Raw genomic sequence first — 27,313 nt, forward strand, 5'->3', positions numbered from 1 at the left:
GCCATATCAATACACCGGCATGAATTTTGCGGATGTTACCGAAGAGGAAGTTCAACGAGCCATAAACAGCTCGAAGAATTGGAGGGGCCCAGATCTGGATCGGGTGCAGAATTTCTGGTATAAGAAATTTACCAGGATACACGCTTAGCACACAGTATAAATAAGGTCATGAGTCGACCGGAGGAATTTCCACCCTTTCTCACTGCGGAGATTACCTACCTTATCCCTAAGGACACGATGCAGGCTCCCGCAGACACAAGGCCGATTACTTGCTTACCAACCCTCTACAAATTCATAACGTCCATTATTAGTGGAAGGGTCAATGCGCACCTCGAGACCAACAACATTCTGTCCAAGGAACAGAAGGGCTGCCGAGTTGGGTCAAGGGGTTGCAAAAAACAACTCATTATCGACTCGGTAGTTGTAGGACAAGCGACTAGAGGCCAAAGAAACCTCTTTAGTTGCTATATCGATTATACCAAGGCTTTTGATCCAAAACTAATGAAGTTTTGAAGTTTTAGGCGACAGTCATGGAAGGGTGACATACCACCTTATCGGTGCGTTCATCTGAGGGTGCTAATACCTCAGAGCCCATCCGTATACGGAGGGCGTCTTCCAGGGGGATTCGTTGAGTTCCCTTTGGTTTTGTATAGCACTGAACTCCCTCATAGCTACTGAGAGGGCATGGTTTTACAATAAAGTATGCCCTACGTGCTAAGTGCGAACTGACACACTTGATGTACTTACATGACATCAAGTTGTATGCTGGTACTGACGACCATCTTAGAAGTCTGTTGCGAATAATATACATGTTCAGCCGTGATATTCGGATGGAGTTTGGATTAGACAAGGGTCGAATCTAACCCATCCGCAAAGTTCATCACGAGCCGCACGCCAGACATAGCATTGGTGGCCTCCACATCGAAGCTATGACCGAGATAGACTTCTACAAGTACCTAGGAATTCTGCAAGGAACCCATGCTCGAGTTGGTGATCTGAAGGATTCTCTGCTGCCCGAATTCCTGCTACGTGTAAAGCTGGTGCTGAAATCACATCTATCGGGAAAGAATAAAATAAGCGAGTTGACTGCATTCGCTATCCCTTCACTGGCTTATGCATTCGGAATATTGCCGTGGACGAAGACTGATCTAGAAAACGTCCAGCGGCGGATACGGACAACTATGTCCAAATTCCGAATGCATCATCCAGAGTCTGCCGTGGAGCGGATGAACCTGCCTCGTGACATCGGGGGTAGGGGCGTGGTTGACGTGGCGACATAACATCATCGCCAAGTCGACTCGCTGCGCACTTATTTTTACAGCAAAGAGCAGGCGAGTGCCTTGCATGTGGCTGTCTGTAAGGCAGACTGTGAGCTGACTCCACTTAACTTGAATGATCGACCTTTCAATCTTCTGAGTGGGATGAAGTCGGACTAAGAGCGGATCGATAAATAGAAATCGAAGGCAATGTCGATTTTCATTTGTAGAACAGATGGCTGTGTGCTGGGGAGCTCTTTGATGAGATGGAGGGGTTCAGGTGTGCCATTCAGGACGGCGTGGTCGCTACCCGAGCTTATAAAAAGCTCATCATGAAGGAACGGGTGGAAAACGACCAGTGCAGAATGTGTAGTTTGGTATTACTGTTACTGTTATGGCACCGGTGTAATACATCACCAGGCTTAATGCTGTATGTAAGGTTATCCATCAAAACCTTGCATACAAGCATTCATGAAAGCATGGGCTGATCACGAGAACATATGAGCTGCAAGCAGTACTTGATATTTCTGCTTACAGCATGTATTGGGACCGGCAAGTTCTGACTGATCGCCATACTCTACACAACAAGTCCGACGTACGACGACAAGACGGGTCGCTCCGCGTATATTATTGATGTTGCTGTCCCCCATAATAGCAAAATTGAACGGAAATACGTGGAGATGAAGGTGAACTATAAGCCATTGGCTCGGGAAATCAAAGAAATTTAGCGTCTCGAGCGGGTGGCTGTAGTTCCCATAATATTGTCAGCTACAGGTATTGTACCTAAATCCCTCACAGCTTCCCTTGATATCCTGGGACTTTCGCACAGTCTGCTTCAAACCATGCAGAATACACCATTCTGCATACGTGGTCGATGTTCCGGGGAGTACTCGACGGATTCTCCCATTGACCTACCACCAGCACCGCTTAAGTTTTTAAGTAGGTAGGATCGTCCGAGCCTAAATGATTGGCACTTAGTGCTAATATTAGGTAAAATCCGGCATCTGCCGAGATTGTGAAAGCCCAGAAATAATAGAAATCGCAACAATCCAATTAGATCAGAGCTTGAAAGTGTGTTAAGACCGTAAGACCTTTTAAAACCGTAACGGTACACTATATGATTACAATACCCTATAGATTATTACCCTGATTTGATTCAGGTATTCATTCACAGCTGTCGATTGGTATCCCACGTTAAATCCCCCTGTCTTCTTCTTTTTCTTCAGCCTTTGTCCCGGCCACAAGCGGGCTCGGCTCGTCGTGAACGATTTCGCCAATCGATTCTATCAGGTCTATCGCACTGCCACCGGTGAGATATGAAAAATAAATTACATTTGTACAAATGCAACCATGTATTTTTTTCAACACAAATCAAGTACATTTACTTTCTGGGCATGCCTCGTAATAACAGTTCTTTTATCGCTCTGCATGTATTAATTGAAGGCGAATGTGTGAAGAATTTTAGAAACGGTTCTATACGTCCAAAAATAGATTTGTGGTGGAAACTACAATGTATAGGTCGTTCAGAGTTCAAAATTGGTTATCATAATGGACATTTAGCCGATATTCCGGTCACAGTAGACATTGTCTATTCTAGTACCAGCACACGACACTGTAGCTAATTAATCCCACTCCATAATTGCAAAAGGTTTCAGTCACTACCACCCATCCAAATTCCCAAAAAATTCCTCTTATAGAGAAGGAAACTTTCTTGTGTTTTACCAGCATTCATAATCTTGATACGTTTATTTGTAACATTAATGTACAATTAAGCAGCTTATGGTCGTGTGCTGAACCTGCTTAAAATTTCACACTGCGAGTGAGCTGTTCACCTGGCTCCGCAAAGCGCATTCGCGATAAGCCTAATCCATTCGCGAAAATATTCACACATTTGACGTCGAAACATAAACAAAACTCGAGTCAATGACCCGCACAATCAGACGTACTCTAGCGAAATTTTTTGGCTTTGTTATTGTTTTCATTCTCGATCCGCTGACATTCACGGGCCAACGGCACTGGAGCAGCGACCGGTTCGCAGGCGGGTAAGTGTCAACATGAATACCAAAGGCTGAAAATTACCTGAACACTTCCTGACCAGCTCCACTTTTCTGAGATTGCCTGAGTCGAAATTGGACGAGAAGACGTACTCCTCGCATTCGAAGTCGCTCATTTTGACGGGCAAAGGCAGCACTGGCCGCCGCGATCTCGTCCCCGTGGGGCGTGCGAGGCTCCACTGAAGTCCGTGTGCTTCCGAGGGCTGGATTCCGCCCCTGCCTGGCACTGACTGGGGTTCCAACTGGTTTGAGTGTTCTCGGAAAAAACTCGCGTAGCGAACCTAAAGCGAATTTTCAGCGACGGCGAAGATTTCACTTGCACACTAAAATTTTAGATATTTTGGTTCTTATGAAACTCGACGAGTTCGGATCGAGCTCCATTAAATGTCGAAATAAACAATTGACAAATTAAAAAGTCGAGACTTGAAACGCAACTAGCGATGGCATTTTTCGCCCAGCCGTCTTTCTCGTCCTCGGTACGAGCTCAAACGTCCGATATTTATCGTTGTCGCTGGCAAATCGTCCGATGCATTTTCTTTCGACGGAGGATCCTCTTAGGGCGCGATGACAGCTATCAGCTGATTATTCAATCCTAGTGCATTTTCTTGCAACCGCTGGTGAGGAATCGTAGGCTGTTTCGTGTGAAAAGAAGGCACACTGGTTTGGTGGTTCGATTTCACAGTTTTCACTAGTTTTCCAGTGTTTCGGAAAATTGATAAGAGCAAAATTCTACACAGCGACAAAGAAATTAGGTCGACAACTAATACGCCATATTGGATTCAGATTTGTGAAGGTCTCGTGGTGAAATACGGGCGGTAAGTGCAGCGATTTGCGGCTTAGGAAACAATTGGTTTAGATATTTACTACGAGAACACCAGTCGCTTGCACGACGCTGCTTCAACCCATATTTGCATTGAGGCATTTGTGCGTAGTATTACGGGTTAATCATGGAGCCAAGAAGACGACGTTTATTTTTTGAGTATGTATATAATGAATGAATCGATGACTGTAAGCTAGCAACGGAACGAAAGAATGCTGTAATGCCGTAATCTCAAACAACACGGTCACGACAGGCAAAAGGAAGCCTGGAATAGCATCATCGCAGTCTACCAGTCGCGCATGTTTTACCAAGTAGTCAGCGGGATGAAGCTATAGACACCTGGATGTTCATCCTGCCGAGACAAATCTGATTTCCGGCCGTATGGTCATATTGGTGCGATTACTTGGATAATTTGATAAACTGCTTAAAAACTAGGAAGCGGTCGAGGTCCCCCTCAAATGAAGCACCCAAGAATAGCATGGAACGGTCAATGCAGTTTATCGACTTAAGAATCATAAGTCGCCAGAAGACGATGGAATTACAGCCGAACGCGGTACATTATGCTTATGTTTAAAGTGTGGCACAACGAATCAACGCCTAATAACTGCCAAAGACTCATTATCTGTCCCATACATAAACAAGCCGCATCAGGTATAAACGATTTTGTGTTTCCCTTTGTGATGAGCATACCGCAGTTCTCCGTTGGCTGGTAGCATTGACTTGAGATATTTAAATTGCTCGAAGCTGTCAGCTGCAGTAACCTGCCCAGAACTGAATGAAATTGTTTCATGCATTAATGAGACCTGAATGAAGTGGCATTCCACAACTGGTGTTCTTTGTGATCGATGTAACAGCGAACTTCTCAAATCTAAAATTTATCGCAATGTCGTCCGTCTGCCGCTCTCTATAGTTTGGAGTGTTACTATAAAGTGTGACTATAAAAGAGAATTAACGGCGTCTTGCGGTAATTGGGACGAAGATGTTGCATTGGACTGATGGCGTGACACGTTTTGATTACATCCGAAATGAGGATATCCGCGATCGATATCAGGTTGCACCGATCGTGAAGAAACTTCGAAGAAGGCGTCTTCGATGGTATGGGCACGTAATTCGCGTTAACGAGAATTCACTTGCCAAGATTGCTCTGAACATCGAACTCAATGGTAAGCGACCAAAAGGCCAGCCGAAACAGTGGTGGCTTAATTCGCTAGATGGGCATTATTTAAAAGCCTCGAAATTGCATCCAAATCAGGCATTTGAGTAGGGTACTAACATTTAGCGTGCAGACACGTATTTGCTTTGTTCGTTGTGTTCGGACTAACTTGCTTACGTCCTGACGCCGTCCATGCGTTAAGAAACCTTGCCCATTTCTCGACAGAACCGGGGCCCGTCCTGCTTGATAAAAATGTACTATGATGTTGGAACTACATCGCTACTATCAACTAAGTGCAAATATGTGCGAATATGTTGCAGGAAACTCGTCTACAGTTCTGTCATAATCAATGTAATCCATAGTTGGCTTACTTTATCCGAGTCGTTACAAAGTTATACATTGTTGTTTTTCATAATGCCTGCTTTCGTTTTTTCTAATATTGGGAGGATCCAAGCTAAACGTAATTCGGCAGCTTCTTACATACTTCAGCGAACCGGCAAGGATGGTGTGTGTGCATAGTTACCGCGCTATGCCCCATTTAGTGATCAGTAGCATCCGTATATTTTGAAACGTCGATGAGAAATAAGTTGTAAATAATAAGGATTGACCTGGTTTCTTCTATACTGATCCACGTTGAGAATGGATCAATGTAAGACTGTTTCAAAGTCCATTTGTTGTGTTGAGTTCATCTTTCATCATTCAAACATAGAAAGTACTAATCCGTTGTTGTTGGTACAACCCTGAAGCTACACTATGACGCTGCGTTTCAAGCGAAGGTCATTTTTCTCATAGTTGATATATGAAGTGGCTTGTAAGGTAATATTACTAACCTTCTATCTATATACATATACTCTCTAGTCTTAATCAATTTCCAAACAAAAAAGAGTAACTTTAGTATAAGATGAAACCTGAATGCATGCAGTGATTAAAACGATTTGGTTAATATGTCGATTGGCTTGCCAGAAACCTTTTCAATCCAGCTAATTGATAACTTTACCTAGTTAGTGATAGATATAGTAAGTAACATGAAATCAAACTCAATTTTGATTGATTGAATCTTTTTATTTTATTATTTGTAATGCGGGCTATGGCCGTCTCCTAGGAAAAATATATACATTGAGAAAAAATATTGCTTTACCCATTTAATAAAGTTTCATAAGTTTAAAATTATTCAAAATAAATGCATCCGTTACGTTCCTTGTCACAATTTCCAAAAGGTCTTCTCTAGTATTTGATTACTTTCTTAATGGCATCCAAGCAGCGATATTTATCAGGCAAGTAAAATGGCTCATACACATGAGGGAATGGTGTGTCCCATCCTGTTACACGTTGCACTGGCGCCTCCAAGTGTAAAAAGCAAGCCTCTTGTATAGTAGCAGCTAATTCTGCTCCGAATCCGGATGTTTTCGGAGCTTCATGGGCGATGATAACACGACCAGTTTTCTTCACAGACTGAAGTTTACAATGGTTAGCTACCGATATGAGTAAAAGTGATAGGGCAATACTTACGTTACAGATTGTTTCTTTATCCCAAGGTAGAATTGATACTAAATCAATGACTTCAGCATTAACTCCAAGTTCTTTCTTAGCCATATCAGCGGTCTATAAACATATTCTCACGTCAATCTATATCTTAAATAAAAGGCTTTGATGTGTACATTACCTCTAGTAAAACATGCACTTGAGTTCCCCATCCAACCAAAGTTACATCCGCTCCCGAACGTAGAATGTCAGCTTTTCCTATTTGGCATTCATAAGGTGCAACGGGAACCTCTTCAACTGCAGCACGATATAAAGTTTTCGGTTCGAATATTAAACATGGATCCTTTTCCTTGATGCATGCCAGCAGCAACCCTTTAGCTTTATTAGGACCACGTGGAATGACGATTTTCAATCCAGGAGTATGTGCAAAATATGCTTCTGGACTTTGCGAATGGTACAAGGCACCATGGCCGACTGCTCCACACGGAGCACGAATGGTTAATGAGCCACAATCGAAAAGGTTTCCGCTTCGATAACGCATTTTTGCTGCTTCATTGACAATCTGCAGATCAGTTTAATAATTCGCTTTTATACTCTATGTTAACGATATTTTTCTAGAAAAGCTAATTAAATTTTACAAACATCCAATGGTATAAAAGCAAACTTAGGTAAAAATCGGTAATTTCATATTCTCATCATCATCGCTGATATTTGGACATGTAATACGCTCTGGTAATTTTTAGTTAACTATGACCGAGAAATAGCAAATTTATAATTGTTAAATTTAAATTTAACTTGGGGGTAAATTTTAACGATGATATTTGGATATTTTAAGATTGAACGTAGTTTTCAAGTCTTCGAGGACCATTTCTCCCTCTTAATTTTCCATCAGCACAGCATACTTCGTCATACACTCTAGTAATTATTTTTGACGCAAAAATAAATCTGGTGTTGATTTTTTGCATTGGCAGCAGCATCAGATAGGATTTCGTCTGCGACATTTCGATCCAAATTGAGAATTATGAAAACACAGCGCTGAAACCCAGTGGAAAAATATAATGCCTTTTACGAGCAAAACAATACAATCAGAAGAAGGGTCTTCTAAAGAAAATATTGTGCTCGTAATTAACGATCTAAATATTAGTTGAAAAGATGATTTCTGTCAGAATTTGGTCTAACAATTATAACTTGATAAAAACAACAGCTGCAATGTATACGAAACATTTAATATTCTCGATTCTGCCCATTACAGTAAGAGATAAGTAAAGTGTGATGACTAAAAACTTTGATTTTGTTGGTATCTAGCTTATCAGTTATACTTCTCTCTATTGATACTGCCAAAAACATCCCGAAATCGATGAAAGACAGGCGGGTCGGAGATCTAAACTACCAACACTGTTTCTCCATGATCCAAAAGAAGGAAAATGTAATCAGTGTAGGATTATTACGTAACATAGCCATTCAGACCAAGAGCCGACGGCCATTAAGGTCTTGTACTCAGTGGCGACATGCAGTTTCTGCATGTCGGCTTAGCAGTCTGAGCGTACCGTCAAGGTCACCCTCCTTTGGGTTCCTCGCGTATTAACACCTACGGGTACAGGCAAGTGGACGTGAGTCTTGGCTTGCGTAGGGCGTTCCCGTGGCGATTCATCGTGGCGGATGTCAGCTTCCCCACTTTCCCCGATCGTCTCAAAGGTGCGTCCCCTACCACCCCAGAAGCTGGCTATTGCACGGAAAGAGTTCGAACAACTTATGCAATAGGGTATCTGCAGATCTTCGGACAACTGTTGGTCTTCCCCACTCCATATGGTCCCTAAGCCAAATGGCGAATGGCGCCCCTGTGGGGATTACATAAGGCTAAACGCACAGACTGTTCCAGATCGATATCCTATTCCGCTCATCCACGACTTTGCGCATCATCTCGCAAACTGCCGCATCTTTTCGACGTTGGATTTAACCAAGGCGTATCACCAAATCTCTGTAGCTCCTGAGGACATTCCAAATACGGCAATATACACACCCTTTGGACTCTTCGAGTTTACACGGATGACTTTCAGGTTGTGCAATGCGGCGCAAACCTTTCAAAGGTTCATTCACTCAGTCCTGCGAAACTTCGACTTCTGTCTTACTTAGATGATGTTTAGGTCGCTTCTTCCTCAGAGTCTGAGCACTTAGCCCATCTCGAGTGCATTGTCTCCTTGAGACCGGTTTAGTCCTAAACGTTGATAAATGCAAGTTTCTCCAGACACAGGTGAGATTCCCCGGCCACTTCATTCCTTGACGGAATACAGCCCGACCCAGACAAGGTGCAAGCAATCACAAGGTTCCCGGGTCCGAAAACTGTAAAGGATTTGCGGAGCTTCTTGGGCATGCTGAACTTCTATCGTCGTTTTCTGCCCAAGGCCGCCCAACACCAGTCCGTTTTGAATGCGCATTTGTTTGGCCCCAAAACAAAGGACACACGAGAAATTGTGTGGTCTGAGGAGACTGTTCGCGCGTTTGATAAATCCCGACAACAACTGGCTGATGCTACATTCTTGGCATTTCCTCGACAAGATGCACCCCTAGCCGTTTTTGTTGATCCCCCTCGACATCGCAGTAGGTGCTGCTCTTCACCAAAAGGTGAATCAAGTCTGGCAGCCGTTGAGCTTCTTCTCCAGACAGTTAAACCCCGCTCAACGGAACTACAGCACCTACAATCGAGAACTGCTCGCCGCGTACTTGAGCATTAAATACTTCAGCTTCTCCATAGTAGGTAGGTCGTTCACAGTGTTCACGGACCATAAGCCGCTTTGAGACAAAAGCCCGACAAAGCGTCCCCTCATTAGCTTCGACACCTGAGCTTTATAAGCCAGTTCCTGTCAGACATACAGCACGTGTCCGGCAAAGACAACATAGTTGCTGACGCTTTGTCACGTGTCTCCGAGGTAATCAACGTCGCGTTCGCTTCGTCAAATGATGGGGAACGCAGTTCGGAGTTTAGTCGCTGAAACCAGCAGGGTTAATTCGATTGACATTTGCCACCACCGGTGTTCTCCGTGGCGGAGTAGGCCTTGATTTGTCGAGAAAAATAATTGAAGTTAAAAAGGGGATTTGACATTTTCAATTTGAATTAATGAGTCTCGCTAATTATTCTTGAACTCTGAGAGAGTCTCGCTAACTATTCATTAACTTTATATTAATAAAATTATTTAAGTTGAGTTTCTACGTTTATTTTAAAACGCCAACGCTTCGAATCGAAAGCAGTTGTTAGTGGTATTCCTATCCAATATCTAGAAGAAAATTACAATCAAGTCTTATCAAGACTAAAAGGACTTGCACTGGAATAGACCTTAAAACCCACTAACCAACTGATTTCGGAACAAAATACTTGGGATCCGAAACGTGTTACAAAATAAAAGTAAACTCTTCCACCATATCTCCGGAGCGAAACATTTCGCTGGAGTTGCGAGAGACCCGTAAAGCCACTGATATTTAAAGACATCACAAGATAAAAACTTTGTCGGATGAATTTACTTTAAAAAATAGCGGTGATTCCCTCTATAATGAAAATGACAGGTAATTATGTCGTCCTAGAGTACGCAGAATAGTTGAGAACAAATTCTACAGTAAGCCAATTCTACATAAACAGAGTATCATTGCATGTAGAGAACTTATTGTAAGATTTATATAAAGCCAAAAGACAACGTCCTTGATCATAGTAATCCTTGAAAGCGCAACAATTCAACTGTAATCTAGACCTGGAAGCGAGTTTGTGTCTAACCATTACAATCACGTATAGGCCCATAAGGGCATTATTGATTTCTACTTACTTGGTCGAATGCAGGCATTATATAATCAGCGAACTGTATCTCGGCGATAGCTGTTGCTCCAGCATTCGCTACACCAATAGCGAATCCTGCAATTCCTTGTTCACAAAGTGGCGTGTTAAACACTCGATCCGCGCCGTATTTTTTCTGCAAATTAATGGAACACCGAAAGACTCCTCCGAAGGCAACATCTTCGCCAAACAGCAAGGCTGATTGATCCACTTCCAAGGCTAAATCCAATCCATTGTTGATAGCCTGGAACATATTCATTTTCGTCGTAGGCCCATCCACGGGTGCTTCCTTATCGGCAACATACGTGAAGTGAGTTCTTCTAGCCACTGTGGCTGCTGGGAGCGAGGAAATCACCTTAGGATTTGCAAACTTTCTTATCATTGTTGGAATAATGTTTGCCATGGTTTTAAGGAAATTAAACTTCAATTGAACGAGGAGGACAGAACTTTTAATTGGGAGACTTAACCTATTCGAGAGTTGGCTTAAAAATACGAATGACCATGACGTCAAAGTTGTGATTGATCAATTTCAAGATCATTTTGACCAGCTGATGTGTTGATAACGTGATAAGAAACGTGCGAATTTCAAACAAACATGATAGCGAGTAATTCAGATTATAATACTTTTTGGGAAATGTTTCTCTTGCTAGGAGAGAAACAATAAATATCAGCTAAGGTTTTAATTCTTTCGAATAAACCAAATGCTAGAATAAACATTTTGAATAAACAAACCTATCTCACCAATTGATATGGCAATGCTCTCTATGGAGGGTTTGCGCAACTTGAGGGTCACGCTGTAATGTCACAGTGACACATTGAATCACTTGCATCTGTCTTCCCGTATAGTGCCGTTGCTGATATCCAGTGTTTTGTGTTTTTGCTCCATGCTTTGATCCGTGTTAAAGTTTTGCTCAACGAATGATATGATAATAAATGAAACAATAGACTCGTGATATTTTCTTCACTTCATATCCAAATCCTTCCTATTTTGGTCGTTCTGCAGAACCCACCCAGCGAAGTACACGCCCTAAAAGTTCTCATCTTTTGAATCATTCACGGCTTCATTATGCGTGGATTTATTTGTTTGATCGCTTTATTTGCTCTCCTTAAATCAGGTAAAGTATCCGCTTCCACAACTTCTAATTTGATTTGCTACGTGTTTCCATGGAGACCAGACGGTGTCCTGTTCAAGAAGAAGAATGCGTACAATAACAGCCAATATTTGAACATATCTCCAAAATGGAACCTCCCAAGAAGTCTACACCTCTCCCAAATTATGAAGAGTCTTGTTAAAATGCGAATGACATAGCAAGCGATACAATAACTGTTCTTTCCCAAAATAAAAATGATAGTCTGAAAGGGCTTGGTCCGGTGGATATTACGAGAGCTAGAATGTCTAATTAAATGTTTCCCGTGCAGGTTTTTAAGCAATTCGGGTATTTGCTGTAAACGGGCCTTGCGAGGGGGATTTCCTTCGAGTCCGGAATTTTCTCGGGAGGGACCGGAATATAAATGTCAATGAAAATAGGAATAATGGAGGGCCCACAGATTTTCATCCGGGGCTTCTTTTTCGGCATGATTTCCATCCAAGGCCCGGATTTTCTCTCTACGGTCCTGGCTATAAACACGTTCTCGGAATGTATTTCAACTCCCTTAAGACTTTCTGGGAAATTTACACTCTCTTTCACCATTGTGTGTTTAAAAACGGGGAGTTCCACTATAAAACATGGTCCGCGATGCAATTATCGCCCTTCCTGGAAGTGTAACCAACCCACTGCCATTCCACGGGCGTATTTCTTTCTTTGATATTGCCTCAAATATCAAGATAAAAGCCATGGACACGAGTTTATGAAAACCTGGAACTTTCGAATGATAGTGGCGATCAATTTCCACGTTCTGCTCCAATACCACAGTTAGTCCATTGTCGTGAAAGAAATTCAACTAGATATTTTCGTGTTGATAAATGCATTTTATTTGATTTTAACAAAACAGCGAAGCTGGATTTAGCGCTGTTAATGCGCCTGCTGAGCTCAATACGGCCATCAATATAAACAACGCTGTCTACATATAGGAACTGTTCGACTCTTTTGACATTCGCCCATTAATGCAGGTATGATTACACCCACATTGATGGCTTTTAGTTTTGTTGATATTTATTTTTCGCTATCTTTGCCTCCTCTAAATACAGAGCCTTTTGACTCAGTCCATGTCTCAATGAAAGAGCAAGCAAGTATCATCAACGTTTGTCTCGTTCCTTAAATTCATATTAAATCTTTTTCTTTCGTCTAAGTCTTCCCCAACGTGTGTAAAACTACGTGTGTTTAAAAATATCGATATAGTCCTCATTCTATAATGCATGCAGATCTGTTCTTTCCAAATTTACGATTGATATGGGCATTTGTTGCCTTTTACAGCAAAATCATCTCATTCTTTAGCCTTTTTCCAAATCGCTAGTAGGGTCGGCCCCTCCAGATTAGATTCGCCACGTTTCTCGTTGGTGGGGCGATCGCAAAGGATGCCAGTGCAGCTCTGAGCAGGTCGCACATTGACCGTGACGGTCCCTGTTTGAGTAGGGACTGCCGTCGAAAACTCTGTTTCATTATTCATTATTATATTCGGCCGTAGACTGTGGTGTATAAGGTAGGTAGGTAGGTATCAGGGGCCGCCCCGAGGAGCCCAATTAGCGCGTTGGTGCGAGTTTTGATGCCACAAACTCCCAAGACCGTGATTGTTGTTATGGGAGCAGGGAGGCATGGTGTATGAGGTATTCATTCCATTTTTTAAAAGTTACTTAAGATCAACTTTTTTGTGAGCCGCTACAAAAACCTCATCAGCATAGAGCAGTGTGTAGGCCGCTGAACGTTGGATGTCCGTTGTGATAGTGTCCACGACAAAAGCAAAGAAGCGTGGTGAGAAGGCGAACCCTTGATGAATACCGTCAGAGATTCGAAATATTATAGTTTCACCATACTTGCATCGCTGCTGAATTGTACTCTTCGGATTGCGATGGAGCAATTTAATCCAGCGCACGAGAGTAGGTGCTGTCCAAGTAGCTCTCTGTGGGACCTGATCATCTAGATCAGTGTTAATAGGGGGCGATATCGTCAATGCGGTTGTCAAGTATGCGTCTAAGACGGCAATTTTAACATTTTGCTGGATTGCCGTTCTCTTCCTATATGGCGCGATAGCAAGCAAAGTGTTGTGTCCCAGCTTTTCGCGTTCCAAAGCTCAATCGAGATGTCGTACGGTCCTGTTGTATTCCAGGATTTCATTCGTTTAATTGCTTCATCAACTTTTATACATAGTTGCTTGTGAAAGTGAAGGATGAACAAATTCTTCCATTGAAATTTGTTCGAAGTGTCCCAGCCATTTGTCGGCCGCGTCATTGGTGGGTAAGCAATGCACCATTCTCGTCGTTAATGCAACAGAAATGTTCGATATCATGTGTGCGTTAGTGTTGCGTTTCTTGCCTGCCTGAGTGCCCATTCTATCCATTTTAAAAAAATCTTTGTAATTGGTCGCTCCGGTAGCATCTATCGCTATTTTGGTTTGCCCTTCGTATTCTTTTAAATTTGCCAATTAGCTAGCATTTTATTGACGAAAAACGCGTGATTAAACCGCTTCTCCTCATAGACTTTCATTTGGACAATGTCATTGCAAAGTCAAGTATCTCGGATTATGAACCGTTCACCACCCTCGAGGTTTGAATGGGCCGTTTTATAGATTGATTTTTGGTTGGAATTCATGCTTCAACTAATCGACAGTCGCATGTGTGAGATTTCTTCTATTTTCTCGCGAAATTAATCCAGATTAAATCGGGGCGCACTTTCGTTGCTTTAACGAGGTCAAGGTGCACTGGTCCCGTAAGGAGAGGTTTTGCTGTCAGTCACGATGAGAAAATGGCTACGTTTTTTAAGATGTATGGGAAATGAGGCAACCATTTAATAAGTCGACAACAAGTACAAGGATGTGTTCACAAAATTGACGACACGCTCGCCATTCTCATTGCATATATCAAAGTTTCTACGGGCACCGATTGTCGTTTGCTTTGCGCCGAGTTGACCATAAAGATCACCCGAAATGGCAACATGATCATCGGCAGGCACGTTACAGGTCTTTATCTCGACTTGTTGCCAGAAACTATGTTTCTCGTCATCCAGTCGACCTGTTTGCGTACGTAGACCACCTACGAATTATCCGATCAGCTCAGATAATCATTGAATCGCTCGACTTGGTTAATAGTGTCATGGAAACTCTCAGAGATGGGAACGCCGAAACCATGTAGACTGCATGGGATACGAAAGAGAAGTTTATAGCTATTTTTACCGCGCTCTAAGTCACAGTTCTACGCACCGCATCATCAAGTTTCCTACAGATCGTAGATACCGAGAAAGATCTGTCGTGGGACCTGTCATCAAGAGAAATCAGGTAGGATTTGGCATAGTGGAGTAGCTTCAACTGGACTTTTTCCTGATCTCAACATTTTATTTTTATTTTACTGGGATCTTACTAAGTATATTGCTCCAAACTCTTCGTTATTTGTCCAGACGGCGGCAGTCCCTACAAAGTTGCTATTCTCCATTCTTCTTCTTAACCATGTCTCAGGAGCAATGCCGATTTGTTTGTGTATGATTCACAAATATCTCTTCGGATCATGTGATATAATTCCTGTTTTGTTGCTTTTACTCTATCATAAGGAGCGTATTTTCCGACTGGTCGTCCTGCTGTTAATATAAAGCGCTGGATGTGATGGGATGTCTTTTTTCAGCGAGAGCAATGACGCTTCAAAACTCGGATACCAGTTGAATGGAGGAAAAATTGCCAGCTTGGCTTCTTCATGTGGTTTCCTATTTTAGCTAATTAATCTTAATTTCGAAAATGAGTAGCCTGCTTTACTTTTGTGATAGTAAACGACCGTATGCACCTTCGACTCAATACAAATTCTATCGTTAGATTTTTGATCCGGCAAAGAATTTGAAACTTGTTGTATTATAGACGAGGAATATGCAACCTGTTTTTTGTAGTAAATAGATCGATAGTTTTTAAAATTGCCGCGGACGTGTTGTTGCGCACGTTGATTTAACTAGTTTTGCTTTGCCGTTGCAATATGTTGCAAAGTTGGGGATTATTTTTACCTTTTTTGGCAAATCGACCGTGAAATACAATTTTTATAGCTGTCCTTCGGTTCCAACTTTTAGTTCTGCCACGAGATCAACATTGTCGACTTATGCGTCGCAACTTCTTCGAAGCCAGTAGATATTTTTTGTATACTAGATATATTGAACGAACATTGATCATCGTTTGTGCTCCTAGTAATACAGATACAGTTTTCTTTTTTCTTATGTCCATGCTTTTGTCAGCATCCAAGACTAACTTTGATAGATAAGCGACGACCTCCCTTATCAGCAAAATGCTACTGACATAGTCTGAAAGCTGCTCCAAGAAAAGTGTTTTTAGTGCGTTTTAGCCTATCGGTCATATTTACGTTAGAAACGAATTCGCTCTAAATTTTACCCCGAGTGGTCGGCATGTTCGGACACTGGGAACATTTTTAGAGATACGATTACGGCACGCAGACGTGGCAAACTATTTAGGGTGCGAAAGTTGATGTCAATGAGTTGACCTTAATTGAGCTCAGAAGTACGTTCACATTTGGTGGTACTGCTTTCGTTTCACTATAATAGCTCATACAAATAGTACATTCGCAAGTGAGCTTTTGAAACACGCAACAGCGGTCTATGCTTGCCTTAGTAAGGAACTCCAGACATCCCGGTTTTGCGCCTAGGACCACCAATTCGATATTGCCAGCGCTCCCTCTTAGGTAGGGTCTGCCCCGTCTTTTTTTTCTATCATAGATATTGCCCTCCTCATCCATACGAATTAAATAACCCACCCACCGCAATCTATTGAGCCGGATTTTGTCCACAACCTGACGGTCATTGTATCGCTCATAGATTTCGTCATTACATAAGCTACGGAATCGTCCACCCTCTTGTAGAAGGCAAAAATTCTTGGAATGCGGCTAAGAGTTTTTTTTACTACGAACGCAAGTCTCCGAGGAATACATGAGGACTGGCAAGATCATAGTCTTGTACAGTAAGAGCTTTAACTTTATGGCGAGACGTTTCCAGCTGTAAGCTGAAATAGACTCTGTTAGCTGCCAACAACCGTGCGCGGATTTCATCTTCGTAGCTGTTATCGGTTGTGATTTTCGACCCTGGATAGGAGAAATTATCAACGGTCTCAAAATTGTAGTCTCCTATCTTCATTTTTCCCGTTTTACCAGTGCGAGTTGATGTTGTTGGTTGACTAATTTTTGGTGCCGACGTTCCCACCATATATTTCGTCTTGCCTTCATTGATGTGCAGCCCAAGATCTCGCGCCGCCTGCTCGATCTGGATGAAGGTAGTTTGTACATCTCGGGTCGTTCTAGTATAGGCCAGTGTTTGGGTGGACTTAAAGAGGATCGTCTATCTCGCATCTATCTCAGCGTCACCGATCACTTTTTCCAGGACCAGGTTAAAAAGAGTGCACGATAGGGCATCTCCTCGCCAGTGCTGTATTTATCCGCCGTCTTCAACTCGCCGATATTCTGGTTGTTGAGCAGTTCATCAAAATACTTAGCTCATCGCTCCAATATGCCAATTCTGTTGGAAATCAGATTTGTCTCTTTGTCTCGGGAGGATGTGCATCGAGATATATAAGGCTTCATCCTGCTGGCATATTGGTTCTCCGAGGCTCCCTTTTTCCGTCTATGAAGTCGCTTCTTCACGCGTGCCCGCGTTCTTTAAGAATGCAACATTATTCGATTTGCAGCATTATTTAGTTCCTTACTAGCTTATATTCATCGTCAAACCAGTCGTTCCGACTGTACCAATGACAACGTTTTTCAGGTGATCGTGAACGTCATTTGTCGATACTTCATCTCCAGAATCTCTGTTGACTGCAGTAATTGCGGCGTGCATTTCCCGTTTATGTAGGTGTTACGGAGGGCTGTGTTATGGATGGCAGTGTTAACTCTCACCTGACTGTCAGAGGGAATTCTAGGCAGTGTTTTTATTCGATGCCAGAGTGCCATTCCAATAAGATAGTGTTTCGAGTTGATACAAAAAATTGTATGAAAACATGTCAATTTCGATACTGTTTTCCGAATATTTTTTGTTTAATTAAAAATAGAACAATTAAAATGGTCCCTTATTAACAACCACGCTCAGTTTGATAATCGAATGAAATCCGGTTTTTCCTGAAACGCATCCTATTTTTTGAATACTGTCGGAATTTGGCAAGAATACTCCCTGGTGCATTTGTGCCCCTAATATTTCAGATCATTGCATTTATTGCAATGCCGACATTCAATGGTGTCTTACAATGCAATAAATTCACGTGAAAGACGTAATTTCGAATTATTATAATTTTTTTGAGTAGAACTTCCGAATGTACTGCTAATTTTAATGTTTACGTATCGAAAGGTTGATAAGAAATAAAAAACAAAATTAACAATACATCCGGAGGTTTCTATTTAAATTAAAATTGTATTGTGATACCTTTTACTACAATTTTGCCAATAATACCATTGTCAAATCTGCAGCAAAATTTCTCAGTGTCAAATGATTCTGTTGCCAATTAGAGAAGTTATTTACACCCTTATTTTGCATATATGATACATCTAACATAAAATTAAGTCATTTCTCCATTATATTAGCAAAATTATATTTTTTTAATTTTCATTGCCATTTATCCACCAAATTTTGCCACTGGAACTTTCCATGTTAAACTTCCAAGTTTTACTAAAGACAATTGTCCGATTGGTCAAAAGCATCTTGCTCTGCAAAGGACATGAAACACGTCAAAAATCGATGAAATTGGTAAATTCTATAAGTGATCGTGTAACCAACGGGCGTCCAATTAGTAGGAAACCTTTTTAAATGGGAATATCAAATATACAGTAACTAAGCGGTGTTGGTTCAGGCGTAGAGACGGTTTAAACGTGAAAATCCTCTGGCTGAACACCCACACGATGAAATCTAATGGGAGTGTTCTTTATAGTATTGCGGTTGACGCATGTACAATCCTATGTAAAAGTAGAAATCTTCTTTTGAACCTGGACTATTGGTATGGTGTGAAAATAAAATAAATTTGTGGTTGCTGATTGAGAAATTGATTTGGGTGATTTTCCCAGTTTTTCTTTGAAGTCAGTAGAACTACATTGAAAGAAGTCCAAGTAGATCGGAAGAAAGAATGTAATGTCAAATTCCTCGACTTCATTGTGTCAACTTTAGAGAATCTAAGCACCAAGAAGACTACACACAGGAGGTGAAACTGCCTAGGCAAGCCTTCAAGTTTTGCGGGACAAAAAATATAGCGTCCGGTAGGTGGGGCTTTTCAGTTAGGATCGCAGTTGCGTTCTGCGCATCATCATTAGGATTGGTTCCGCTTTTTGTGATGGTGTTAGTGCATCTGCCGCGTTTGATATAGAAATTTTCCAGCTTGGAGCCAAACTGGAACGTGAAAGGCGGCGATCCGAATAATATGGGAATGATATTTTATCAATTTCCTATTGTATTTATGTATGTATCTATTGTATCTAGCTGGTTGCTTAGTTACATGGATTCGCAAGCGAGAATTGTTTCTCTCAATATAGATTCTATCTGCAACATGAAGGTAGAGTACAAGCCGATATCCTTCTACCCATATTTACTATATAATTCTGATTTTATAATATCGAATGTCGATTTCCTTCAATTATTTTTTTTCGCTGACCATTTGATGAAATTTATATGATTCATGATATATGATTCCGAAAAAAAACAGTCGAAAATAAATGTTTAAATTTTTCAAAATTCAGTAATAAAATAAGATTTCTTCATAGCTCAATCGATAAGATGTTACGTTTGTAATGCCACAGACACAACGACTCCATTCCAATGTGGGGAATGGTTTGAACGATTTGATACCCCCGATATCGAGCCACAAGAATGCTCGTCAGTTCATGGCGCTCAATATTGCATTAAGCATATTGGTCGCTTCGAAGGTACGAGTCAAACGTTTCAATCTTTAGCCTCTTAAGGTGGGAACGGTATTATGTAAGCTAACAGGGACACGGACACACCCCCAAATCTAATACTATTAACAAACAGATTGCATTATTGTCTAACTTGATGAAATCTAAGAAAACTTGAAAAACGACTAATCACATTATTAATCTCATTTTGACTAACCTTTCTTTTTAATAGCCTTTAGTATTAACTGCTATCAGTGTTCGGCGGCCGAAACTATGGAATGTTCAGATGTACTAATCAACATGCCCGGGTCACCATTAGAACCACAACCATGTGACCATGTATATGATGCACAATATTGCATCAAATCAACGGCTCTAAACGGTTACTAATAATTAGAATAATTTACAGTAATTTGTTGAAAGCTTTCAATTGGGTTCACATCAATGCTTATAATCTCGTATGAGTATTTAGTTTTTTTATTATACATACACAGACGTGCAAAAAAATCGAATCATTGTGCAACTTAGGCGTATATTTCCATTCCGCCCAATCAAAAAATTAACTATTTGGTTTTCGTTGGTATTGATTTTGTTAAAGTTGCATCAAAAATAATTGAAAATTTATTATTGCAAATGAAAAACTCCAGACAAATGTGAAGTTTAGACTACCCAACATGCGTTATGTCCACTTTGAGCTCGTATAAATGTTCACCGGAGTGAGAGTAGGATACACTAGAATTTTTTTCAATTCTGCATAGATATATTCTTTTTCTGTTTTTAATGGCAGGACTCAGAAAAAGTTTCCTGTGATTAATTCGGGGATGCTCCTTCATTTTATTCATTTTCAATTGCTCCGAGTAGTTTTACTATAAGTCTGGGTGTTTTCTTTTGAATGTAACTTTCAAGTAGTATCCGGATTGCTAGTGCAACCATAAAGTAGGAACTTATCATGCACTGCATCGTTCAAATCGGAGAAAATTGTGAGAGCAACCTTCACATTAGATCAAATTTATCCACTTTGTCAGTTTTGTTTCTTTGGGTAGCTTTCATTGCGACGCTTCGGCCGTTATTTATCACAATGATTTCAAGATATTTGAATCCTTGACATTTCATTCAGCAATTTCCTCAATTGCCTCACTTTTCCGCGTTACCAATGGCAGCAATGGCATACATACACACACGTGCAAAAAAATACTGAAAATTGAATTTATAAAGTTAGCGAAATTCAAAAGTTCTCGTTATTTTTTGATCACGCCTCATATGTTCGAATCTTTGGATATTTCGGTGTTCTATAGCTTTTTGTGATAAATAATTTGGCTATGAGCAGAGTTTTCGCAATTTGCTCTAGAGTGAAAAGTTCTTCCGATTGGATTCCCTATAATTGCAGCTTACATTCTTAGAGTATATTTTTTCATCTTATGCTTATACGTAGATTGGAATAGATTTTAAAGGCTTCGCAAGGTAATATCGCTGGCCGCAATCTCACCATTTTTTGGTACAATCGAATTCTGCCTCCTTGGCGAGAATATGCTTATATCATGCGTTTCGTCGGTAAAAGATAATAATAATTTCCATTTTCTAACTTAAAACGCCATACGATGATTTTGTGACTGCGTAGTTCCCACACGGTGAGAAGGATCCTGGAATTATGAAATGATGTCTGATGGCTGATGTCGATGAAAAGTCACCAAGCAGCATCCGAAGCATACTTGCTATAACCTTACAATCATACATCGCTATCGATATTGTGATTCAGCGCTAATGAAGAAAATAAATAGTTCCCGAAATATTGGTATTTGCACTCAACTAAATGAAGGGAACGGCGTTATATTTTTTCTTTTGATTTGTACCCAAGATTCTCCAACGAGGTCGCTTTATTATCGATTATACTTGAAAGGCTGAAGCTCATCGCTTTGCCAACCTACATTGATTGATTGTCATAACAATAATCATGATATTTACATCCTTCTCATGTTTAGGGACTAGAATAAATTTTGTTTATTGAGCTGTCTTAGATTGTGCAGGATTTCAAATGTATTGAGAAACACTGACGTATCACATTAGTGAGTGAGGATAATGGCCCTTTACTTTTTTTCATCCTCATCAGAGTTGGATTAGAGATTATCATGATTTTCTTCGATTTGCTGCTTGATCATTTATATGCTAGTGCTGAATTGGTCCTTGCAAGTAAAGGGGGCAGTTGGCGTATGATATAATTTTTTGTTTTCGTTTTGTACTTTAGAATTTATTATTTTTAGCAAGTTATCTTGTTGGTTTACCTCTTTTTAGTTGATATTTGACAATTAAAATCCTCCTTTCGCCAACTGGTGTGCCTCTCGGCTTGTCTTTGTGAGGAACTCCAAACTCCGCCGCGGTCTTCCAGCACCCTGTTGTCCTGAATAGTAGTCGACTCAGCTGTGAATGAGTCAAATCAGGGTAATGGTCTCGGGCGAGCGCAATGCTGACCACATTGCCTTCTACAGTCCACTGTAGTGTGCTGTTACGGTCTTGAATGAAGTGCTCTAACACACCTCAATGCCCTGATCTAATATGAATTGTTGCGCCAATGATTGTTATTATTATTAAAAATTATTTGATTTTTCTGTGTAATCTCCCTAATTTAAGGATCCCCTCCCCATAATAGTTTCTGGAAGACTTGCAAAGTATCCTTGTGTCAATTATTAACTCTTCATTTGATGAAAATCGATATCCACGTAAGAATTTGTTCAAGGTGTGGGAAAAGCCAGAAGTCAGAGGGAGCTAAATCTGGCGAATAGAATATGGTCTTGTGAGCTGTGTGAGCTTGGCTTGGTGGAAAATTACTTTTTCCTTCTGCAAACCGGGTCTTTTCCCATTAATTTTCACATCCAACTGATTCAAAAGGTTACAATAATAATCCACCAGACGATGCATGCATACATCAAAATGGGTTTTATTATGGATGTATGCATCCAGTATATCCGTTTTGGTGAAAGTCCCCAGGTCTTACCTATCGCATTCCTGCAGCACCAGAGCAATCTGCAGGATTTCTGATATTGTTCCTGGATATGGTGCTTCCATGTTAACTTGGAGTCGAAATGTACTCCTAAGTACTTGACTGTTTGTGCCAGCTGGATTTCCCCCCCTGCTAAGGTGGGTAGCGTATACCTGCTCCACCTGACGTTCCTAGTGAACATAACTAGTCCAGTCTTCCTAGCGTTCACCGTGAGTTCATTGCGGAGGCATCAACTGTGGATTTCATGCAGAGTTGCATTCAAGCGGTCGCATACTGTGTCCGCAAACTTGCCGGTAATTATTACGGCTAGGTCATCCGCAAATGCTTGTGCGAAGACTTTTTTGTCTTCCAGGAGCCACAGCGAGGTATCCATTACCAAGAGCCATAACAGCGTAACAGTGGAGAGAGAAACAACAACCCCCCCCCCCCTCACACACTTCGACTGATATATGGATTTTTCTCCACTCTAGCATGTGAAGGATCCAACTGATTAGCAGCGGTTCGATTCTATGCTGTCTTCCCACGAATGAGGCATAACTGAAGGCACCTTCGATGTCCATGAATTTAGGCGTATTCTTTTTCGAACATCGCCTTTTCAATTTTTGCCGTAAGTTCATGGAGTGCTGCCTCCGTGGATTTGCCTTTTTGGTAGGCGTGTTGCCTACGGTATTAACCGATCTACTAATCTTTCTAGTCCTTTTAGCAGAAAGGACGTTAGACTGATCGGTCGGAAGCTTTTTGCGTCTATGTAGATGGGTTTCCCTGGTTTGGGGATGATTAACACCTTCACATCACGCCATTTAATTGAAATGTAGGCATGTGCTAGGCATGCGCGATATATATTCCGAATATGTAGACCTAGGGCATCCATTCCCTCTATTACTAGCGCAGGAATGATGCCATCCGGACCTGCAGACTTGTGGACTATGGAACGAGTTAAATGCCCATTTTACTCGCTCCAGTGATACTACTTTGCATGTCAGATTCCAGTCTCTCGGTTGAGAGCTGTATGCACCTGTTGGCCCCGAGATTAGATTTTGGATGCTGTCTGGGAAGTGCACTTCAAACAAATGGTTTGCCGTTTCTTCATCGCTTTCTATGTACCTCCCGTTCTGTAAACGTAAATAACCCAGTTTCTGGCTACGATCTTTAACTAGAATCCGCTTCAGCTTTGAGGTTGCCTCAAGAGAGTTAGTCTCTTCGCAAAAGCGTCTCCATGATGATCGTTTAGCCGATCTTATGCTCTTCTTTAGAGCCTTCTGTGCCTCTTTATAGCGACTTCAGCTAGCACCTGAATTACACTTCAGAGCACGATTAAGGAGCATCGTTTGATACTCTCCACTCTTCGATCAGAGCCGCGATGTCATAAGATGCCACCGTGATGTCGATGACCTCTCGCCTAACCACGTTGAAGAAAGTGGGTTCATTGCCCAAATTAAGGATCTGCCAATCGGTTCCTACTAGATAATCCAGTAGTCTCGATCTTCTTGCATTGATGTTCGAACTTCCCCAGCATATGTGGTGAGCGTCCCTGTTGACTTTTTATGGTTAGCTTAGCCGATGTGGTGTCGCCATCAATATAGGTCGTTAACCAAATTAGACTGGAAGTCTTTTGAGATTACCATGCAGGAGCGGGGTCGATCGCTTCCATTGGCATCCAACAGGTCAGCATGTTGGAAGTTTAGGCCCCTGACTACCTCACCAACAACCCACGGTCCTTGTATGAGATTATGGAGACTCTAATTCAGATATTCATTGTCAGTGCACTGACTTCCCGTTTAGGGTCATCTAATGTTTACGGAAATATGCAACACACGTTCTCTTCTATGGATAGTAAAGTCCTTCCAAATCATTTTTATAATTATAATTTTCGTAATTTTCCATTATATTAATAAATTAAATCATATGAAAGTTGTTTACATATGTAGGTGTATAGTTGACAAGAAGTTGCGTTTGACAAGTGATTCGATTTTATTTGCCCACAAGTTTATGTAAATAATTTGGGTGTATACTTCTCAATGCTAACGATAATTTTTAACGTAAAAGATATATAGTAATTCAATATTGGGAAAATTGTTTTGAAACACTTTTTGAGATCATACGAACTGTGTTGGGTCGTCTGATAAATTTGTGCTGTCTTTTCTACATTCCACAAAACCCGCAACCCCCCGCCAAACCCGCAAATTGCTATTCAATTCTGAAAGTCAAACGTTCACACCAACTGTAGTTTGTTGAGATATTTTCAATTATCATAATCATTAGATATGCTTGGGCACAACTATCCGCTGCTTCTATAACTCCCTATATGCCTATAATCGTACGAGTCTGAGAAATTCAACTATCAAGAATTTGGGATTTTAATGAAAGTTTATGGCATCAATTATCTGTGTCACTAGTTGAAAGTAAAGGAAATGAAGAAAAATCCCGAAGCACAAAAAACATAATATCAGCTTGGCGGGCAAATCAACAAATAATGTCTCTTTGTTCATTTGCGTGTCGATAAATCACTGTTTGTATTTTATTGCAGCACTGCAGATTGATGTGAACCCTCTTTCAATGTAGCAAATCAGCAAATAGTTAAAAGTAAATTTTATGTAGCTTGGATTAGATTTAAGGAAGTTTTATTTTACAAAATCACATCACACGTAGAGCTAACAAGTTGCACGTTACAAATGGGTACTTTGGAAATATTGGCACTGGACATTGGGCACTAGAATTCAAACTTTTAGATTTTTTCTCTGAAATTCGGTTTTTATTTTAAAAATATCTAGGAGGCATTGGTGCGAAACGATACTGTTCATCTAAGGACTTGGGGAACTACTGCAATTACGTGCAAAACAAAGGTGACCGAATGGAATATCGCTCCTGTATTTTCACATGCAGTACAGACGGATGCAACAACACAGCTCGATTTTTGCTTAGCAAAGTTGCGTTCCTACTGATCCCCATTGGATTTGTTTTGAGTCTACTTCGTCACTAAGAAGTACTTAATTTAAGAGTCATCATTCAAATAATATTAGAAAATAACAGTTTTGTACAAAAGACATTTTAGAAAATAAAACTTTTATAACATTTTGAATCAATGTGTCTTTATCAATCGTTATATGATGAAAAGGTGGAAGAAAAGAAACAAAATAAAGAATAAGTCTCAATTTATTCATACTGCGCCATTTCACGAGAAACTGTAAATCCCAATCTTATTTACACTTTCTTCATATCCTTTTGAATCCAAAAGGGGGGCTTAAAAGTATTTTTTTTTTCGAGTTTTAGATTGACATCTCGTTAAATGTAAAATTAAACAAGAAAATTTTGCTTGGTGCGCTCTGGCGCCACTATCTAATTCTGAAGAATTGGTAAAACCACGAGTACGTCGAGCACAATGGTTTAAGTGCTTAGAGACTGAGCCTCTCCCCCATTTGTAATTTTCATGATTTTCTATAGATTTGAGTTTCAGGCGCCAAAACAAAATTTATTAGAAGTTACGGAATTTCTAATGAAAAGAAATGGATATGTGAAAATGATGATTTAGTTCCGGATAGTAAAGAGAGGTCTAGCAAAACAAAAATCCCAAATACTACAAGAATTATCACATACCGCGGTGGAGTTATTGCATGTTGAAATGAATTTTAAACTGTTGGGGATGATCCAATAAGAGCTGTAGAAGTGAATTATGTGTCATGCGATTTTGGATTTGGAAAGAAAAGGATTTTTCTACCATATGTGCAGGCAAAGGATAATCGTTTTTGGCAAACGCAAACTTACAACAAGATGTATTCCTCCCCGACATAGATAAACATCAACATGAATGTGAGATTAGGAAGTTAGATTGAGGCTAGTAACGTATATGTTATTTGCCACCAGATTAGGGATCATTGGAGATTGGTCACCGCAATTATTGGAAAATAAAATAATGCGAGAAAATATATGGTAACATTAAAAAGTAAAATAACGGTTTTATATTTGGAAACATATTGATGCGGATACCCATTCGTCTCGCTTGCCGTCTCCTTCGCAGGTGCCGCATCAATTTGCGAGTCTTCTCTGCTTGTGCATCCCGATGTCTCGTCGGTATTTCAGTCCTTCGCTAGGCGCTGGAGTGAGCGACGCATTCTCCATTCCCACCATCTCCTCGTTCGTATTGTTTGTATTCGCCATTTAACTTTTTACCAGCGCATCGTGTGCAAGGGAGCAGACCGCGATAGTCAGGAACGGGTATACTCCCAGGTACAAAGCCCCTACCCCAGTTCCCTGAGGACTGACCTACGATTAGTTGATCCCGGAACTCACGGATGGATCAGCGCTCGCTCGAGGCATCGTCGGCTACTAATACCGATTCAATGCACACTATCCGACCAGGGTCCCGAAGGGGTTGGTTCCTGATACATTCCGCAACTACCGCCTTGACAGAGTACCCCACCGACGTCGACAAGAAGTTGTCGACGGCTCCAGGGACTCCTAGTATGTTTCGGTGTGTATCGGTAATTTGCAGTTCGTTGTTCATCGAGAAAATTTCTTTAGGCTACTACCTAGGACGCAGGTATTTTGCCATCTGGGGGTCAGCACTACTTGCTCGAGCACCTTGGGGACGCCACTCCCCGTATCGGAAAGTACTAATCGAGACCTTTCATTTGGTACCCCATATCGCAGTATTTCTTTGAAAAAATGTTGCACCCCTCTTTTAGGTGTATAGTAACCCTTAACTTCAACGTGCAGCATTGTAATTCACCATACA

At 41.0% G+C, this 27,313-nt stretch overlaps 3 protein-coding genes across 4 annotated transcripts in view; 1 reads left to right on the forward strand and 2 right to left on the reverse strand.

The window, feature by feature from the left end:
• LOC119647871 (cytosolic carboxypeptidase-like protein 5) overlaps positions 1-4,094 on the reverse strand; it is a 42,268-nt gene extending 38,174 nt beyond the window's left edge. For both annotated transcript variants that reach the window (XM_038049141.1, XM_038049144.1), the window contains exon 1: positions 3,336-4,094. In XM_038049141.1, the coding sequence (XP_037905069.1) occupies positions 3,336-3,426 (91 nt within the window). In that variant the 5' untranslated portion in view covers positions 3,427-4,094. The remainder of the gene's footprint in view (positions 1-3,335) is intronic.
• Positions 4,095-6,342: 2,248 nt separating this feature from the next.
• On the reverse strand, positions 6,343-11,209 carry LOC119647996 (2-oxoisovalerate dehydrogenase subunit beta, mitochondrial). The gene is made up of 4 exons (XM_038049381.1): positions 10,578-11,209; positions 6,947-7,327; positions 6,793-6,885; positions 6,343-6,735 (listed from the first exon to the last, which is right to left on the reverse strand). The coding sequence occupies exons 1-4, from the start codon at positions 10,986-10,988 to the stop codon at positions 6,508-6,510; spliced, it is 1,113 nt and encodes a 370-aa protein (XP_037905309.1). The 5' UTR covers positions 10,989-11,209; the 3' UTR covers positions 6,343-6,507.
• Positions 11,210-11,382: 173 nt separating this feature from the next.
• LOC119647997 lies at positions 11,383-25,660 on the forward strand. Its single transcript, XM_038049383.1, has 4 exons — positions 11,383-11,700; positions 19,455-19,616; positions 19,819-19,968; positions 25,353-25,660. Exons 1-4 carry the CDS (start codon positions 11,652-11,654, stop codon positions 25,559-25,561), a joined length of 570 nt encoding a protein of 189 aa, XP_037905311.1. The 5' UTR covers positions 11,383-11,651; the 3' UTR covers positions 25,562-25,660.
• The last annotated feature ends 1,653 nt before the right edge of the window (positions 25,661-27,313 follow it).

The sequence above is a fragment of the Hermetia illucens genome, chromosome 2, assembly GCF_905115235.1.
Source record: "Hermetia illucens chromosome 2, iHerIll2.2.curated.20191125, whole genome shotgun sequence".
In the NCBI taxonomy this organism is placed as follows: domain Eukaryota; kingdom Metazoa; phylum Arthropoda; class Insecta; order Diptera; family Stratiomyidae; genus Hermetia; species Hermetia illucens.

Excerpts from the sequence above, each read along its gene's own strand:
- LOC119647996 (XM_038049381.1), bottom strand. The coding sequence starts at position 10,988 with ATGGCAAACATTATTCCAACAATGATAAGAAAGTTTGCAAATCCTAAG. Across the intron at positions 7,328-10,577 it reads TAATGCCTGCATTCGACCAA|ATTGTCAATGAAGCAGCAAA; the intron begins GTAAGTAGAAAT and ends ACTGATCTGCAG. Across the intron at positions 6,736-6,792 it reads ATAAAGAAACAATCTGTAAC|TCTGTGAAGAAAACTGGTCG; the intron begins GTAAGTATTGCC and ends TGTAAACTTCAG.
- LOC119647997 (XM_038049383.1), top strand. The coding sequence starts at position 11,652 with ATGCGTGGATTTATTTGTTTGATCGCTTTATTTGCTCTCCTTAAATCA. Across the intron at positions 11,701-19,454 it reads ATTTGCTCTCCTTAAATCAG|CTCAATCGATAAGATGTTAC; the intron begins GTAAAGTATCCG and ends ATTTCTTCATAG. Across the intron at positions 19,617-19,818 it reads GCATATTGGTCGCTTCGAAG|CCTTTAGTATTAACTGCTAT; the intron begins GTACGAGTCAAA and ends TCTTTTTAATAG.